The sequence below is a fragment of the Erinaceus europaeus genome, chromosome 12 (assembly GCF_950295315.1).
Source record: "Erinaceus europaeus chromosome 12, mEriEur2.1, whole genome shotgun sequence".
Classification (NCBI taxonomy): Eukaryota; Metazoa; Chordata; class Mammalia; order Eulipotyphla; family Erinaceidae; genus Erinaceus; species Erinaceus europaeus.
This window is the reverse complement of record NC_080173.1, coordinates 43,496,046-43,510,171: the sequence shown is the minus strand read 5'-3', so window position 1 is coordinate 43,510,171 and position 14,126 is coordinate 43,496,046. Positions and strand designations below refer to the sequence as shown.

Here is a 14,126-nt window from a genome sequence, read left to right as displayed (position 1 = left end):
TATACTCCACTTAGTTTCATCCAAAGGTTTAACTGGATTACTTTACAATGGAGGATGAATCATCGTCTGGGATTCTATTGCTCTTTATTCTATTCTTAAAAGAACCACAAAGACACATTTTCAAAGGCCCTTTCAGCTCCTGTAACTATTCACATAACTCCAAGCACGTTAGTTGTCAGCTTTTCCTAACTTGCACCTTCTCTGACATTAAGAGAAGGTGCAAGTGAAAATAACATAAATTAAAAATCAACCTATGGGGAGTCAGGCAGTAGCGCAGCGGGTTAAGCAAACATGGCGCAAAAAGCACAAGGACCAGCGTAAGGATCCTCGTTTGAGCCCCCGGCTCCCCACCTGCACAGGAGTCGCTTCACAGGTGGTGAAGCAGGTCTGCAGGTGTCTATCTTTCTCTCCAGGTCTTCCTCTCCTCTTCCCATTTCACTCTGTCCTATCTAACAACAACGACATCAATAACAATAACTACAATAATAAAATTTAAAAAAAAGGGCAACAAAAGGGAATGTTTAAAAAAAAAATCAACCCAAAGTATGAATCAAATGTACTGAAGCTTCATCTATCAATAAATAGTTGGAAGAAAAAAACAAGTGGTTGAAATTTTGGATTGAGTTCTAGTCAGCTCTTGGCTCTCTCTTTGGCCCAGATAGCATCAAGTAAGTCTCTTCCTTTGCTATCTCACTTTCATTCTCCTGGGACCACTGTGTGACCATAAAGCTTTTAAGTGAGTCCTCTCTTTCCCTAACATGTTTTATTTGGAATAAGTTTAATTTACCTGAAAAAAAAAAGTTCTAGTCAGTGGTAATATTTCTGTCATCCAGTTCTAACACATTCTCTGTTAACATCTAGAGTTCCGGCAGGGAAAAGACTTAAAGCTAAGGAACTGCCATTCTTTTTTTTTTTTTTTTTAATTTTTTTCATTTATTTATTTTCCCTTTTGTTGCCCTTGTTATTTTGATTGTTGTTGATGATGTTGTTGTTGGATAGGACAGAGAAATGGAGAGAGGAGAGGAAGACAGAGAGGGGGTGAGATAGACACCTGCAAACTTACTTCTTTGCCTGTGAAGCGACTCCCCTGCAGGTTCAGCTGGAGCTTGAACCGAGATCCTTATGCCGGTCCTTCCGCTTTGCGCCACCTGCACTTAAGGAACTGCCATTCTTTTTCTTTGCTGCCAGGGATTTTTTTTCTGAGTGGTTTCACACCTGTATTTCACCACTCCCAGGATACTCCTGAGACAGATAAGAGACACCACAGTACTGCTACCCCAATGGTATAGGTGGTGTCCCCCCTCCTTATTTAACCTGCTCAGCTCTGGTTTGTGGTAGTGTGGTAGTGCAGATGTTGAACCTGTGACTTTGGAGCCTCATGCATGAGTTCCTTTGCATAACCATTATGCTATCTCCCTCACCACAGTGTTGCTCTCATTTTGTGATGGAGCTCAAATCCTCATCTTGTGCAAGGTAAAATGTTTTGCCTTACCTGCTGAACAAAACTGTCATTCTTACAACTAAGGTTCTAGCATGGATACCACAGAAGAGCATCAATATATGGTACCAGTGGAGCAGTACTGTGGTGTCTCTGTTCACTACTCTCCTTCTCCTTTAGTCTGACATTTAGAGGAAGGGAAAAAAAAAAAAAGTGTGTGTGTGTGTGCCCGGACCAGTAGAATTACACAGACATGAAGCCCAAATGCAAAAAAAAATTACTGATAATAGGAAGACTTGCATAGTTTTTGTTGTTTTCCCCTCCACATCACTGCTTAGCACTCGTTTATGGTGTGGTAATGGGGACTGAATTTGTTGAGATTAGTCTCAGACTTGAAACTTTCAAGGTTCTGGCTACTGAGACCAAAGACTTGGAATGATTTGACTATCTGTAACTAGCAATGAAATTCATCTCAATGCTCCTTCACAAAGTTCATTCTCCAGTTACTTTTCTACCTGAGACTATCTAGGAATAGTTTTGATATTTTCACTGCATATTAAGATATCCTAAGCTACAAACCTCTCTGAATTTAGATATATTTCAGACAGTAGGAAACAAAGTTTAATATACAGTTCAAGAAAAGAACTTCACATCCAACTTCAATCTTTTAAGGAGATACTACAGCTGTAATACAAACTCGTGTTTATTTTTTTTCAGTCTCCCCCACGCCCCAAATCCCATTTATATGAAGTCGTGCACATTTTAGGATTTGTCTAAGTAATTTTCATTGACTTAGAATTTCAAAATGGAAGTAAGTTCTTTAAACTGGAAAGAACCTCGTCATCTTACAAAGATTACACTGGAACTAGTTCGTGTCCCCCCCCCCTTGGGAGGGTAGCAATTTCTCCCAATGCTTTGGTAAGAATCAAGGCTCAGGGGGCGGGTGGTGGCGCACATGTTACAATGCTTAAGCACCCGGGTTCCTGGGTTCAAGCCCCTGGTCCCCACCAGAAGCTTTGCAGGTGGTGATGGAGTGCTGCAGGTGTCTGTTTCCTTATTTCCCCCTTCCTCTCAATTCCTGGTTGCCTCTATCGAACAAATATTTTAATTATTTTTCTTTAAAAAAATCATGGCTCAGACTTCAAAATGCAGAGATGTTACTGAATATATCCCAAACCGGCCACTCCACTTTATTCCCAGAGCTGTGGCGACTCCCAACTCTGTGGATGGCCAAACCCCTTTCCTTGGTGGAACCTTTCAAGAAAAGTGCAACAGCGCTACTGGAGTTTCCCAGTGTCTGGCGGGATGTGCGAGGTCAGGGCTCTAGGGCTCGATCTCCAGCAGCTGGGCTCCGAAAGGTGCCCATGTGGCCCTGACTCGCTGGGCCCGGGGCGCTAGTGGTTGCTACACAGGGACGGAGGCTGTTCCTTTCCGCAGCCCGGGCCCCGATGGCCTTGGTGCTGGGCGAGGGCGGCGGCTGCACCGGCTCTCGGTCCTCGGAGCCTCCAGCCACAGCCGGGGCTGCAACCTCCACCCTCCCCGCGGCGCCGGGCTCGGGAGCCTGGCGTTCCTCCCACCTCGCCCGTCGGGTGGGGCCCCGCCGCCATACCCAGGCCGGCTCGGCGTGGGGAAGCCGAGCAGGGCTGGGCCTCGGGCTCTGCGTCCCCGTGGAAGGCCATCCGAAGAGAGACGTTTCACCCGGTCTCTCGCCCCGACTGGGGTCTCGGCGAGCACGCGGTTACTACCCTAGAACCCCGCCCTCGGTGAAGGCGAGGCTGCGGGCTGCCGGGACGGTTTGAGGACCGGGCCCAGCCGGGGAGACTCCGACCTTCGCCCGCCCCTAGTCCCCGGCCCCGCTCCCCGCCGTCTCCCGGCGCCACCACTTCAGGCAGCCCACTCGGCCCGGCCTCTCCCCGCACCCGGACCACCCCCCACGGGGTGCTCTCACTGTGCAGCGAGTCCCTCCGCTGCCTCCTCCCAGCCCAAAATGGCGGCGGCGGCGGCCACCGATCTTCTCGTCGCCTTCCTCTAAGACCGAGAATCCCTCCGCGCTCATGACGCCGCCTCTCCCGGCCGGGTCTACTTTCTGCCTCGTGAGATTCAACGCCATCAATGAACTCTTTTAATTGAGCTTGGGGGGCGGTCTCCTTGTGCCTCCGCACAGCTAATCGTTGACGAAAGTCGAAATATTGGCAGAGGAGCTGGCCAATCAAAAAAGGCAGCGGTGAGCGCGGGACGCCGCCCGCAAGGGCAGATGGGCTTTGAAGTGGCTCCGTGACGTGACAGCTTGTGGGCCTGTTTTCCCAGCTAGAAGAACTACAATCTCCAGCAGGCACCGCGCTGTTAGGCTTGTCCCTCCTCCCAGCCTTAGTGCCTGAACCGCTTGACCAGAGCTGCTACAACTGCAGCAGGAGGTAGGGCTGCGTTGGGAATTACACAGACAGGCCATCATACAGAAAGACACACAGATGTACTGTGCATAGCCCTTGACAGCAAATAGGTCAGTTTCGCCTTTGCAAAAACTTCCCCCCACCACCATTTTCCCTGTTTGAAGGACTCCATCCTTATCCCAGCTAGGTTTCCCTCCCAGCTGTATGTAGTGTGTGAGGCTTCTCCCTTCCCTTTTCTTTGGGTTTCTTGTTCAACGGGAGGAAGGCAAACTAGGACCCCTAAATGCAAAGGTCTCCTCCCCACTGGCTTCTAACTATGTTTATGGAGGCAGTATCTTCTGGATCCCAGTCCAGAGGAAATGGGAAGGACGGGGGCGGTTGGGGGCTCCTGAAGGCAGTGGAAAAAGCCTTCTCAAAGTTAGTATTTTCTTGTCAGAGTCACTAGCCACACCCAGTCATTCTAGGCCACGCTGTGTACTGGCTTCCCGGACTGTCACCTTGCTCCCTTTGGTGGTTGAGGGAACAAAGCTTAGGCCTAGCTCCGAAGCTACCAGCCTGGGTCTCCTGGATTTCCTGGAGAGCAGTGCAGGATGTAAGCCCTGGCCTCATAAACAGGACTGGGAAGAAGATCCCCTAGTCCCCATTTCGCTGCTTGCAGGCTTGGGAGTGTGATTACCCAGGGTGTGGACGCAGCCATCAGACCCTTCTTTTGAAAATGAAGGCGTGCAGATCTGGTGCTTCAAAATGGCTGCCGCTTCCTTGGTAAAAATGAAAATGCTGGGTAGTTGGAGTCTGCCTGATAATTCTCCTTTAGGACTTTGGCTTCTGTTGTTATTTAAAGCAGGTGTCACTAGTTATCGCATCTGCTGAAAGATTTGGAACAGAAGAAGGCAGCCACTTTGAACCAACTGTAATGCAGTCACCGGCAGCACTGGAGGAGGCTAAGGTAAGCCCTGCCCTCCAGCCACCCGAGTCTGGAGCCTGCCAGTTGGGATTCTGGCTTTATGTGTTGGGGATTTGAAAAGCCGGTATTATTTCTTTCAAAACAAACAAACAAAAACAACACTGTTCAACTCTGGTTTATGGTGGTTGGGGGATTGAACCTGGGGCTCTGGAGCCTCAGGCATGAAAGCTGTTTGCATAACCACTATGCTATCTCTCCCACCTGAAAAACAAGTATTATAAATGAGTTATTCATATAAATTATTATAAATGAGTAACTCATATAAATGAGTTCCTAATAAGGACCTGGCAGTATACCAGAGACTAGATCTGTGCTGACTCCTGAAGTTTGTTTTTGTTTTCCCCCTTTTGGTTGTCACCAGGACTTCACCTCCCCAGCAGACTTTGTCAGATAATAGGAGAGGAGTGGGGAGAGAAAGATACCACTACACTGAAGCCTCCTTTAGTGCTGTGGGGACCTGGCTTCAACCTGGATTGTGTGCATGGTAAAACAGGCTCTTCTCCTAAAATCTTAGGAGGCCTTCAGGATAAGGATTTCACTTCCATGTCAAAGAAAAGAAAGGTTCTGAGAGCTGAACAATCTTTTCTAGTATCATACTGCCAGCAAGCAACAGACCCAGATTTAAATTTAGGGCCTTCATACAACAGAATTTTGCCTTAAATGATCTGTTTCTTAGGGTGGGGGAGATAGCATAGTGATTATGCAAATAGACTCTCAGGCCTGGGGGGCCATGAGGTCTCACAGTCAATCCCCCTGTAATTGCCCTGAGCAGTGCTCTGGTAAAATAAAAAATTTTAAAGTAAAATGTGAATAAAAACTAAAATTTTAGGGGCCAGGCAGTGGCACACCTGGTTAAGTACACACATTACAGTGCACAAAGACCCAGGTTCAAGCCCTGGTCCCCACCTGCAGGGGGAAAGCTTCATCAGTGATGAAGCAGAGATACAGGTGTCTTTCTGTTTCTCTTCCTCTCTATCTCTCCTCTTCTCTTAATTTATCTCTTTATCTAATAATAAAAAATATGGAAAAGAATTTATATAACAAAACTAAAACTTTTTTTTTCCCCCAAGGCCAAAGGACTTGGTTGAATACATGTATTTTGTTGAGACTGAAATAAGGAGGAAAATTTAAGCATTTGGTTCACAGATTGGGACTGGGATGGGGGTAGCATTTAATCCAGAAGAGAGAGGATAGTCAGATTCTGTCTAGCCCTCAGAGAACTCAATCCCTCCCTCCCTTTCTCTGTCTTCCTTTCTTTCTATTTCCTCCTCTTCTTTTTTAAATTTTTTTATTTATTTAATAAAGGAGACATTAACAAAATCATAGGATGGGGGGGGGTACAACTCCACACAATTCCCACCACCCAATCTCCTTATCCCATCCCCTCCCCAATAGCTTTCCCATTCTCTATCCCTCTGGGAGCATGGACCCAGGGTCGTTGTGGGTTGCAGAAGGTGGAAGGTCTGGCTTCTGTAATTGCTTCCCCGCTGAACATGGGCGTTGACTGGTCGATCCATACTCCCAGTCTGCCTCTCTCTTTCCCTAGTAGGGTGGGTCTCTGGGGAAGCGGAGCTCCAGACTCCTCTTCTTTTTGTAGTCATTTAATAATGGTTTACAAGATTACAAACCAAACCACACCACACACCACACCACACCACACCACACCACACCACACCACCAAACTTCTGTATGGTCCCCCCACACACACACACGGCATTATCTTTTAATCTGGCACCAGAAACCTAAACCCTCCCAGTTAGTTCTTTCTCTCACTGCTTCCCTTCTTCTTGTTCACAGCTCCAAGTGAGAAGGAAACTCCTTTTCTGTGATCCTCCCTAACCACACCAAGTGTTCTGGATTTATTTAATTTGGAATTCATGATACTTCAGGACTCATGTCTCAGCTTATGTACAACAATGATAACAGTGTTAAGAGGAACCAGCCTTCAGAAGGAGGGCAGCATGTAGGACTGAGACCCAAAACTAGCTTGAGTGGGGGTGGGAGAGAGATTGCTAGGGGACATTTGATGAGGGCTGGAATCAGGCAAATAATTACACACACATAAACAAACTACTCTTCCTCAGACTTTCCAAAGACCTTGCCTGTTCCAGTGTGGGGCAGAAGCTTTGTCTCAGTTGGCTCAAGCCATGTCAATTGCTCTTGACTGATCTCCCTGTAGGTGAAGTGACAGTGCCACACATATTCTCCAACATATATGATTCTAAGTTAAGAAGAAAATTCCAGGTTCTCTAAAACACGTATAACACACCTCCATTTCTTGCAGGGTTGTACACAGTCCCCCAGAACACACTCTACACTTGTAGCAGTATATGCTCAGATGTCTCTGAAACATGTTTTATGTGATAATATACTACTGGTAGTGTCTATTATTAGAGTTCCCCCAAACCACAAACTTATAGCAATTCATTCTTCATCCCCCCACACTCAGAACTCACAATAGAGATAAACAGATGCCCTGAACACACGCGCGTGCACACACAACTTAAAAAAATTTTTTAATATTTATTTTTCCCTTTTAAGGCCCTTGTTTTTTAGTGTTGTTGTAGTTGATGTCGTCATTGTTGGATAGGACAGAGAGAAATGGAGAGAGGAAGATGGGGAAAGAAAGACAGACACCTGTAGACCTGCTTTACCGCCTATAAAGCGACTCCCCTGCACGTGGGGAGCTGGGGGCTCCAACCAGGATTCTTAAGCCGGTCCTTGCTGCGCGCCACGTGCACTTAACCTGTTTCGTACAGCCCGACTCCTCACAATTTTTTTTTTCCCCAGAGCACTGCTCAGCTCTGGTGGTGGTGGAGGGTTTGAACCTGGGAGTTTGGAGCCTCAGGCAAGAGAGTCTTTTTGCATAATCATTATGCTATCTACCCCACCCAACTTTTTTTTTTTTTAATGGGCTAGAGAGCAAAGCCAGGGTCTCTCTCACAAGCACATTTTCTTTTTTTTTTTTTTAATTTTATTTATTTTCCCATTTGTTGCCCTTGTTGTCGTTGTTATTATTGTTGTTGTTAGGTCAGAGAGAAATGGAGAGAGGAGGGGAAGACTGAAGGGGAGAGAAAGACACCTGCAGGCCTGCTTCACCGCCTGTGAATCGACTTCCCCGCCAGTAGGGAGCCAGTATCTTTACGTCGGTCCTTGCGCTTAACCCACTATGCTACAGCCCGACTCCCGACAAGCACATTTTCATAGAGCCTCTTACTTGGCCCAACTTTCCTCTATTTTGAGAGAGGAAGGGAAAACAAAACATACTGTTCTAGGGGTCGGGTGGTAGCAAAGCGGGTTAAACTGACCTGGCGCAAAGCACAAGGACCGGCAGAAGGATTCCAGTTCGAGCCCCCGGCTCCCCACCTGGAGTCGCTCCACAGGTGGTGAAGCAAGTCTATAGGTGTCTCCCCCCCCCCCCCCCCCCCGCCTTCCCCTCCTTTCTCCATTTCTATCCGTCTTATCCAACAACGACAACATCAATAACAACAATAATAACTACAACAATAAAACAACTAGGGCAACAAAAGGGAAAATAAATATTGAAAAAAAAAATACTGCTCCACCATGAGTGGAGTACTTGCTGAACCCTATGGTACTGAAGGTCAAACCCAGAGCCTCATCCATCTGAGCTGGAGATCCACCATTAAGCCACCTCCAAGACCCCTGAATCCTTTTTTTTTTTTTTTTTGCCTGCAGGGTTATTGCCGGGGCTTGGTGCCTACACCGCAAATCCACTGCTCCTGGGGGCTACTTTTTTCCCTTTTGTTGCCCTTGTTGTTTTATCGTTGTGGTTATTATTATTGTTATTGATGTTATTTTTGGATAGGACAGAAATGGAGAGAGGACAGGAAGACGGGGAGAGAAAGATAGACAGCTGCAGACCTGCTTCATTGCCTGTGAAGTGACTCCTCTGCAGGTGGGGGCCCTGAATCCTTTCTACTTTTTTGTTTTTTATTTTACTATTTTATTATTTTTTATTTTTTAAATTATCTTTATTTGTTGGATAGAGACAACCAGAAATCAGGAAGGGTGATAGAGCGGGAGAGAGACAGAGAAACCCCTGCAGCACTACTTCACCACTAGCAAAGCTTTCCTCCTGCAGGTGGGGACTGGGGACTTGAACCCGGGTCCTTGCACATTATAATATGTGCGCTCAACTGGGTCCTCCACCTCCAGGCCCCAGTCCTTTCTACTTCTTTATAAAGTTCTGGAATTTTCAGGTTTGATAGGTGATGCATTAAGGATGGCACTGAACTTGGAAGCATGGAGTTATATAGAGTTCTATACCTGGCATCCCATGTGCCAGAGTGATGCTCTGGTTCTCTATCTTGTGTTAATAAATAGAATCTTTTTTTTTTTTTTTGCCTCCAGGTTTATTGCTGGGGCTCGGTGCCTGCACTAAGAATCCACTGCTCCTAGAGGCCATTTTTTCCCCTTTTGTTTCCCTTGTTGTCTATCGTTGTTGTTGTTGTTAATATTATTGTTGTTGTTGTTGGATAAGACAGAGAGAAATTGAGAGAGGAGGGGAAGACAGAGGGGGGAGAGAAAGATAGACACCTGCAGACCTGCTTCACTGCCTGTGAAGCGACTCCCCTGCAGGTGGGGAGCCAGGGGCTTGAACTGGGGTCCTTATGCCGGTCCTTGAGCTTTGCACCACGTGTGCTTAACCTGCTGCGCTACTGCCTGGCCCCCAGAATCTTAAAGTTAGTTTTAAAAATGCTCTGGAATTTTCTCAGATATAGACTGGAAGTTGACCCTCCCACTCCCTGGTAAAGATATCTTCCCTACCTTTCATGTAGAAGAATGATACCAACTTTTGCTTGAAAGAGATACTCCCATCATCTTTGCCCTGGAATGATAGGAGAATATTGTGTTTCAGTATCTGTAGAATCCTCTTCTTTTATATATTTTATGTCATTTAGCATACTGCACGCTTGCCGTGGATGATGTATAGGGACATAGTGAAGAGATCTCAATCTTTGTTTCTCTTATCTGAATAAAGTCCACTTGGAGTAGTGGTGGAACCTTGGCGATGTCAAAACAAACAAACACTATGTCAGATGGTCATATGATAGAGAGTCTCTCCAGAAGGGAAGGTGGAGGGCTATTTTAGCTAGGGTGATAAGGGTTGGGGAGGTGGCCCAATGAAAGAGAACAAGACTTGTAAACATGAGATCTTTACTTCAATAACCAGAAAACATATGCCAGAGTTATGTCCTGGTTTATTTTTATTTTTATTTTTTAATATTTATTTCCTTTTGTTGCCCTTGTTTTATTGTTGTAGTGATTGTTGTTGTTATTGATGTCATTGTTGAATAGGACAGAGAGAAATGGAGAGAGGAGGGGAAGACAGAGGGGGGGAGAGAAAGACACCTGCAGACCTGCTTCCCCACTTGTGAAGCAACCCCACTGCAGGTGGGGAGCCGGGGGCTCGAACCAGAATCCTTACGCTGGTCCTTGCAGTTTTCGCCACCTGTGCTTAACCTGTTGGGCTACCGCCCGACTCCCTGCCCTGGGTTTTTCTTTCATTAATAAATACATGTTTAAAAAGAAAAAAACAGGTAGTGAGGGGCCAGGTGGTGATGCACCTGGCGAAGCATACATGTTACAATGCACAAGGACCCAGGGTTCAAGCCCCTGGTCCCCACCTGCAGGGGGAGAGCTTCACAAGTGGTGAACTAGAGCTACAGGTGTCTCTTCCCCTTTACCTCCCCCCTTCTCTCAATTCCTTTATATCTCTAACCAATAATAAATAAATAAATAAATAAATGAAAACATTTAAAATTTTTAAATAGTTACTTATTTTCCCTTAAATTTTTTAAATATTTATTTATTTTATTCCCTTTTGTTACCCTTGCTATTTTATTGTTATAGTTATTGTTGTCGTTGTTAGGTAGGACAGAGGGAAATGGAGAGAGGAGGGGAAGACAGAGGGAGAGAGAAAGATAGACACCTGCAGACCTGCTTCACCGCCTGTGAAGCAACTCCCCTGCAGGTGGGGAGCCCGGTTCGAACTGGTATCCTTAAACAGGTCCTTGTGCTTTGCACCCTATGCGCTTAATCCGCAGAGCTACCGCCCGACTCCCTATTTTCCCTTTTGTTGCCCTGGTTGTTTTTTATTATTTTTGTAGTTATTATTGTTGTTGTTATTGATGTCATCGTTGTTGGATAAGACAGAGAGAAATGGAGAGAAGAGGGGAAGACAGGGGAGAGAAAGACACCTGCAGACCTGCTTCACCGTCTGTGAAGCAACTCTCCTGCAGGTGGGGAGCCGGAGGCTCAAACCGGGTTCCTTCCTCTGATCCTTGCGCTTCGTGCCACGTGCACTTAACCCACTACGCTACCAACTCCCAAATAAAAAGATTTTTAAAAACAGGCTAGTGGTCCAGGAGGTGGAGTAGCAGATAGGCAGTTAGATTTGTAAGCCAGAGGTCTTGAGTTTAATCCCCAGCATCAAATATGCCAGAGTGATGCTCTGGGCTTTCTACTTTCACTCTCTTTACTCTATGCAGTATTAAAATACATATTTAAAAAATTAGTCAAAGTGGTCAGTGAGGACCTCTTTGAAGAGGTAACCTAGTAACTAATAAGCTCTAAAGGTTGAAAAAAAAAGTCAACAATGGTGGGTAAAAAGTCAGCAGTATGCAGGGCTCTGTGTTAAAACTTATTAAGAACTTCAAGACAATGACAGCAGAGCATTAAGTGAAATGTAAGGGCTTTCTAAATTGGGGGCTCTGCAGCTACACAAGTTGCTTGTCTGTAAAACCAGCTCAATCTGAAAAATGAGTTTCCTAGGAAGAGCAATACCTTTGGATTTGTTATTGAGCAAATGTTCCAGGAGCCATTTTTGTTTCAGTAGTCTCCTGCATTCATTCAAATCATATTTAATTAGTGACTGCTCTGTACCAGGCACTATTCGAGGCTTTGAAAGTACAGAGGGCGGGCTGGAGAGACAGCATAATAGTTATGCGGTGATTTTCATGCCTGAGACTCTGAGGTCCCAGGTTCAATCCCCAGCACCACAATAAGCCAGAGCTGAGTGAGCAGTGCTTTGGTAAACAAACAAGCAAAAAAAAAAAAAAAAAAAAAGAATGTACAGAGTGAAATAAATACACAGACAAAGACAAAGGGTTGAGGAGAGGCATGTCTCAATAGAGAGCACACTCCTTAGGTTCACACCTGGTACTACATAAATGGTGAAGTAGTACTATGGTCTTTCTTACAATAAAACACACATACATATGTATTAAAAAGAAAAAGAAACACACAGGAAAGTTCTTGCTCACCAGAGGTTTGCTTGTGGACAAACAGTAATCAGGTAAGCCTTGTAAAGCGACTCCCCTTCAGGTAGGGAGCCCGGGGCTCAAACCAGGATCCTTATGCCAGACGTGGTGCTTTGTGTCACATGCGCTTAACCTGCAGCGCTACCGCCTGACCTCCTATTTGTATATTCTTTTTTTTTAGATTTAATTTATTTATTTTCCCTTTTGTTACCCTTGTTTTTTACTGTTGTTGTAGTTGTTGTTGTTATTGATGTCGTCTTTGTTAGATAGGACAGAGAGAAATGGAGAGGGGAAGAGAAAGACAGACACCTGCAGACCTGCTTCACCTCCTGTGAAGTGACTTCCCCCGCCAGTAGGGAGCCGGGGGCTCGAACCAGGATCCTTCCACTTTGTGCCATCTGCGCTTAATTGCTGCGCTACTGCCCAACTCCCCTATTCATATATTCTTAACCAAAGATCATCTCTATTTGGGGAAGTTTGTTTTCTTCGATGCAACTTGGGAGAGATGCACATAGAGCAGAGAGGGAGGAAGGGGACACTCACCTAGCCAACTAAATAGCCTAATCAACCCTGGAGATCACTGAAGTGATAGCCAGATCACCCTCACATTCCTAACTGGGCTATTGGGGAAGGCTGGCTTCAAGCTCAGTGGACAGGGAAGAATTTCACCACCAGGCAGGGACAAGCTACCTATGATCCTCCTCTTTTTGTCCTTTCACTTTAGAGCCCTGGTGTTCCTGAAAGTCCTGGAACACCCCCTGAGCCTCATGACCCTGGTGATTCCCTGCCCTTGACACCAAGTATGAAGAACCGTTCAGAAGAGGAGGATCCTGCCGGTGGAGCCCCGGGTTGGGACAGTAAGGACCCCAGGCCCCAGAACCTAGAAAGTTGCTCAGTGGAGGCTGTGCTGGGCAGGAAGAAGCACCGCCGCCGGCCATCGAAGCGCAAGAGGCACTGGAGGCCCTACCTGGAGCTGAGCTGGGCAGAAAAGCAGGAGCGGGATGAGAGGCAGAGCCAGAGGGCTTCCAGGGTTCGAGAAGAGATGTTTGCCAAGGGCCAGCCCGTGGCACCATACAACACCACCCAGTTCCTGATGGATGACCGAAACCCTGAGGAGCCCAACTTGGATGTGCCTCATGGGGCATCACACCCAGGCTCCAGTGGGGAGAGCGAGGCAGAGGACAGTGATGGGCAGGGCCAAGCCCTTGGAGAGTTCCAGCAGAGGGATTTCTCTGAGACCTATGAGCGCTACTACACGGAGAGCCTTCAGGACCGCAGCAAGCCAGAGCTGGTACAACGCTACCTGGATCTGGAGAGGCGACTGTCGAAGGCTGAGGAGGAGACAAGGAGGCTGCAGCAGCTGCAGGGGAACACCTGCCAGCAGCCCTGTCGCCAGGTGGAGGAGCTGGCTGCTGAGGTAGAAAGACTTAGGACGGAAAACCAGCGGCTCCGGCAAGAAAACGAGATGTGGAACCGAGAGGGCAGCCGTCAAGGTGGGGAGCTGGGCACCTAGGGCTCCCCACAGCCAGGTTGAGCCAAGGAGGGGTCCCATTTCATACACACTCGGGCCGAGTGTGAGGCAGTTGGCAGATGAAAACCACTTTCAGAATCCTTGCCCCCCACACCCCACACCAGAATAGTTAAAACAGATTCAGGTTTCTACGTTGTCATTTCCACAATTTATTCTTTGATGTTATCTTAGTTTTCCCAAAGAAATTAAATTGTTTTAATGAGATCAAATGGGAGTGGGCTACATTGATTTCACTGGGGCTGCATACTCCAGAGAGATCTGAGACTTGGGGTCTCAATCTCCCCTCTCCAAAACTGAGAGGATAGAAGACCACTTGGGGACCTAGCAAGGTCTCCAGGTTGTCTGAGTTCCAGGATGTCTTGAATATGTCATAGGAGGAGGTGCAGTGGTCCAGGAGGTGGCAAAGAAGATAAAGCATTGGACTCTTTATATATATTTTTTCCCTTTTGTTGCCCTTGTTGTTTTTCATTGTTGTTGTTATTGATGTCGTCACTGTTAGATAGGACAGAGAGAAATG

The 14,126-nt window shown here is 46.6% G+C and overlaps 1 protein-coding gene across 6 annotated transcripts; it reads left to right on the top strand.

The window, feature by feature from the left end:
* Nucleotides 1-3,033: 3,033 nt before the first annotated feature.
* On the top strand, nucleotides 3,034-13,818 carry HEXIM2 (HEXIM P-TEFb complex subunit 2). 6 transcript variants are annotated; one of them, XM_060203328.1, is made up of 3 exons: nucleotides 3,034-3,175; nucleotides 4,673-4,774; nucleotides 12,803-13,818. In XM_060203328.1, exons 2-3 carry the CDS (start codon nucleotides 4,742-4,744, stop codon nucleotides 13,589-13,591), a joined length of 822 nt encoding a protein of 273 aa, XP_060059311.1. In that variant the 5' UTR covers nucleotides 3,034-3,175; nucleotides 4,673-4,741; the 3' UTR covers nucleotides 13,592-13,818. The 6 variants fall into 6 exon arrangements, with proteins under 6 accessions (XP_060059311.1, XP_060059310.1, XP_016049188.1 ...); XM_060203327.1 differs by having other exon boundaries at nucleotides 4,670-4,774; XM_016193702.2 differs by having other exon boundaries at nucleotides 3,034-3,852.
* The last annotated feature ends 308 nt before the right edge of the window (nucleotides 13,819-14,126 follow it).

Excerpts from the sequence above, each read along its gene's own strand:
- HEXIM2 (XM_060203328.1), top strand. The coding sequence starts at position 4,742 with ATGCAGTCACCGGCAGCACTGGAGGAGGCTAAG. Across the intron at positions 4,775-12,802 it reads CAGCACTGGAGGAGGCTAAG|AGCCCTGGTGTTCCTGAAAG; the intron begins GTAAGCCCTGCC and ends CTTTCACTTTAG.